Below are 4798 nucleotides of genomic sequence, written 5' to 3' on the forward strand. Positions count from 1 at the left end.
TCACCAGGTTAATTAGTCTCAGTCAATCACCAGGTTAATTAGACTCACCCAATCACCAGGTTAACGATGCACAGATGGAAGACCTTTTTGTCCGGGTCGTTGTAGGAGATCTCTTCCTCTTCCTTCTCAATCTTCCTCATCAGTTCCTCAGCCTGTAGAGACAACAGCTCTATATTTATTATTATATTGATTATATTCTTTCACATGAGGAACTAAAGTTATGTCCAATCAGCATCAGGACAGTGAGGGGCGGAGCCTGTGTGATAGCGTGAAGAAAAGGCTGATTGATGAGCCTAACTTATCATTATTACTTGAACAGCAGATGTTAGCTGAGAGAGAGGGAGCTGCCAGCTGGATTACAGGAAATAAAGTTTATTAATATTGTCTCTTTTTGTTTAAGAGTTGTTGTTTTCAGCTTAAAATATGTCATAGAATCAGTTTATCAAAAGAAAATAATGAACTGTGCCCACTCTTGCAGCCCTGACGGTGAAAAACACCCAACTCTTGTGTTCCCACTGCAAACAGCACTCTTCCAATCAATCTGTTCAGGTGTTTCACGAACAATTCAGGACTCGTTTAACTCCAAATAACTCAAAAATTCGGTCATTTCACCACTTTGACACGACCAAATTTTCTGCTGCTGTAATGGAAGTTGAAAAAAAAGGTCCAAATAAAAAAAAGTTCTAGTAAATTTAAAGACACGTAAAAATACATGGATAAAATACCTACAAACTAAGATTTACAATCAAAATTTAGATATTTTCTCTCATTTCTTTATGATAACAAAAAGTGTTTGCTGGTGTCAGAGTTCAACTGTCCTGATCCTGAAGGCATCATGCATATTCATCACAAAGGATCTTTGTGTTACCTCCTCGTTTTGACTCGTCAAGATGTAGGAGACGCACAGGTTGGCCAGGACCACAGCGCTAACATTCAGGATCTGCAGCGCACACACACATTTTTGTTTCAGGTTACCTTGTAGGTACCAATTTTCCAAAAAAATCATGCATTGTGGGAACCAATTGCTCTTTATGGGAACCAAAGCCAGGTCCCCACAAGGATAAGTCTCAGTGGGGCATAAGGTTTAGGATAAGGGTCAGGGTTAAGCTATAGAAAATGAATGGAAGTCAATGCAAAGTCCCCAAAAAGTACGTTTACAAGAAGGCATGCACGCGCACGCACACACACGCACACACCCACACACACACACACACACACACACACACAGTACATGTATTTATTGATAAGGAACCTGCTTTAAAGGCTGAAATAAGACACCAACAGGCAGCTGTTCAGGACTTCTAGATAAATATGTTGGAACAAGTTGGAGCTGTTTCATGTTGCTTCAGACCTTCATGAATAACTTCAGACCTTCATGAATAATTACAGACTGCTGTGAAAATTCAGCTTTGTTCTGACTGTGTATGAAGTGGATTCTGTTTCACGGAGTGATCAACAGCTTGTCAGAACATGGACAAAAGTCCACCTTGTTTCACCCCAGAAGCATCAGAACCCTCACTGCAAACAAAGGAACTGCAGCAGATTTCATGCAGAGGAGAAGACACGTCAGAGGATCTGGTCTTTATTTTACCGACGCTTTGCACTTGCAGGGACAGTCCTGAATGTTACACTGCTCCACCTGGACACAAAGGCAAGGCTCAGACTCTCTCCTCAGGTCCAGAACTCCCAGAACCTCTCAGCACACATGGCTTTTCCTGAGAAACTCACATTATCATAGTGCTTCTTGACAATGGGCTCATAGAACCCGATGGCCTCCTTGTATTTGTTCTGCATGAAGAGAACGTGGGCCACGTTCAGTTTCCAGGTGTCGTCCTTGTTGCAGAACTCCACCGATTTACGGAAGATCTTCTCCACCATCTGGAAGTTCTCCCGATTCCAATAGATCTTCGCCTGGGCCATGAGGACGGTGATGTACCTGGAACCAGAACCAATCAGAAGGAAGTTAGTGTTTCTGTTGCTGCAATCTGAAACCTTCAGAGTCAAGTTTATTACAGCAAACGTCACATGACTGAAGATCACTGCAGGAGGCTGCGCTTACAAACACTGAACGCACTCTACGTGTTCCTTATGTTCATGATGTTCACGTGTTCCTCATGTTCCCATTAGGGGTGTAACATTACATCGATTACAATACAATTGATGTATCAATCAAATGATTAATGATTCAATTATATCGTGGCAAAACTAAAACATCGATTCATATCGTCATCGTTAAAATATGCTTTTATTTTGAAATTCCCAAGGCACGTCTGTGTCACCATTTCCGTGCGCGGCTGCGCTCTGCGGCTGCCTCAGCAACATGGAAGATGAGGCAGAAAACACAGATAATGAAATTTACTCTCCTGCTGGATTTAAATCAACTCTGTGGAAATATTTTGGATTCCAACAGAAGGACGGCTCAACAGACAAAACTCATGTCGTATGCAACAGGTGCCAGTGTGAGTTCAAATACTCGGGAGACACAACAAATTGCCGTTCACCTGAAGAAGAAACACGGCATTGATAGCCATGTTATGTAAGCTCAATATCTGTTTTTGTTTCTTTATAACTGAAAGGTAATCAGGGCACTTTTAAGTTAACTGGTTTAAAAAATGCACTTAAACATGAGAAATGTGAGACGATACTGAACAGATCATTTATTTTATTTTTTCATTAATGAAGAAAAAATGTGTTTGTTTTTTTTTAATGCTAGGTTCTTGTAATAAAAGTAATAAAATGGTTAAATCATATTTGAATTGTTTTTGTAAATTTATTTATATGTAAATGAGATGGGCATTTGATATCGCAATATATCGATCGCAGACTTGTGAATCGAATAGAATCGAAATTGTATCGTGACAGACTTTGTGATATTGAGAAAAATCGTATCGTCATACAATCAACATTATCAATAACATTGTATCGTGGTAAAGCTGGTGATGTACACCCCTAGTTCACATGTTCCTCATGTTTACATGTTCCTAATGTTCAAGTGTTCATGATGTTCACATGTTCCTCATGTTCATAATGTTCAAGTGTTCCTCATAATCACATGTTCCTCATGTTTGCATGTACCTAATTTTCATGTGTTCAGCATGTTCCCATGTTCATAATGTTCACGTGTTCATCATGTTCACGTGTTCATCATGTTCCCGTTTCTCATAATCACGTTCCTCAGGTTCACATGTTCCTCCAGTTCTTCATGTTCACATGTTGCTCCTGTTCCTAAAATTCAAGTGTTCCTCAAGTTCACATGTTCCTTGTGTTCATCATGTTTACATGATCCTCATAATCACGTTCGTCATGTCCACGTGTTCATAATGTTCACGTGTTCCTTATGTTCACATGGTTCTCATATTAACGCGCTTCTCATGTTTACATGCAACTCATGTTCACAAGTTGCTCATGTTCCTAACATTCACATGCCCTCATAATCACGTTCCCCAACTTCACATGTTCACGTGTTCCTCCTGTTCACATGTTCCTCAAGATTATGTTTTCTTTATGTTCACATGTTCATCATAGACACCTGTTCCTCGGAATCACATGTTCCTCATTTTCACCTGTTCCTGGTGTTCTTCATGTTCACATTTTACTCATAATTAAATGTTACTCATGTTCACATGTTGACGTTTTCCTCAAGTTCACATTCCTCATGATCACATGTTCATCGCGTTCAACATGTTTAAATATTCATCATGTTCCTCATTTTTACCTGTTCCTGATGTTCATGTTCACATTTTACTCATAATTAAATGTTACTCATGTTCACGTTTTCCTCAAGTTCACATTCCTCATGCTCACGTGTTCATCGCGTTCAACATGTTCACATGTTCATCATGTTCCTCATAATCACCTGTTCCTTGTGTTCACATGTTCCTCATGTTCATGTACTCCTCATGTTCACATGTTGCTCATGTTCCTAAAATTCAAGTGTCCTTCATGTTCACATGTTCCTTGTGTTCACATGTTCCTCATGTTCATGTGTTCATCATGTACACAAGTTCCTCAAGTTCTTAACATTCACATGTTCCATGTATTCACCTGTTCAAGTTCAGATGTTCCTCATGTTCACATGTTCCTCATGTTCATTTTCATCATGTTCATCATATTCACATGTTCCTCATAATCACGTTTCACATATTCACCTGTTCCTCATGTTCACATTTTCCTCATAATCACATGTTCCTCATGTTCACATTTTCCTCATAATCACATGTTCCTCGTGTTCTTGTTTTCCTCATGTTCACATTTTCCACTTGTTCACATGCAACTCATAATCATGTTTTCTTCATGTTCACGTGATCCTCATAATCACATGTTCCTTATAATCACATGTTTCTCATTTTCACGTGTTCCTTGTGTTCTTCATGTTCACATTTTACTCATAATTAAATGTTCCTCATGTTCACATGTTCCTCAAGTTCCTAACATTCACATGTTCCAAGTATTCACCTGTTCCTCAAGTTCACATGTTCCTCAAGTTCCTAACATTCACATGTTCCACATATTCAACTGTTCCTCAAGTTCACTTGTTCCTCATGTTCACGTTTCTCAAGTTTCTAACATTCACACGTTCCACATATTCATCTGTTCCTCAATTTCACATATTCCTCATGTTCACATGTTCAAGTTCCTAATATTCACGTTCCATGTATTCACCTGTTCTTCAAGTTCACCTGTTCCTCATGTTCACATGTTCCTCAAGTTCCTAACATTACCGTGTTCCACATATTCCCCTGTTCCTCAAGTTCACATGTTCCTCATCTTCACAGGTTCCTGATGTTAAGTTGTTCCT

The 4798-nt window shown here is 39.3% G+C and overlaps 1 protein-coding gene across 1 annotated transcript in view; it reads right to left on the reverse strand.

Moving 5' to 3' along the window:
- flr (fleer) overlaps positions 1-4798 on the reverse strand; it is a 25545-nt gene that overhangs the window by 4387 nt on the left and 16360 nt on the right. The window contains exons 14-16 of the mRNA XM_037688450.1: positions 1729-1936; positions 869-940; positions 49-152 (exon numbers count right to left, since the gene is read on the reverse strand). Coding sequence (XP_037544378.1) covers positions 49-152; positions 869-940; positions 1729-1936 — 384 coding nt within the window. The remainder of the gene's footprint in view (positions 1-48; positions 153-868; positions 941-1728; positions 1937-4798) is intronic.

The sequence above is a fragment of the Nematolebias whitei genome, chromosome 15 (genome assembly GCF_014905685.2).
Source record: "Nematolebias whitei isolate Nwh7 chromosome 15, NemWhi1, whole genome shotgun sequence".
NCBI classification, from domain to species: Eukaryota; Metazoa; Chordata; class Actinopteri; order Cyprinodontiformes; family Rivulidae; genus Nematolebias; species Nematolebias whitei.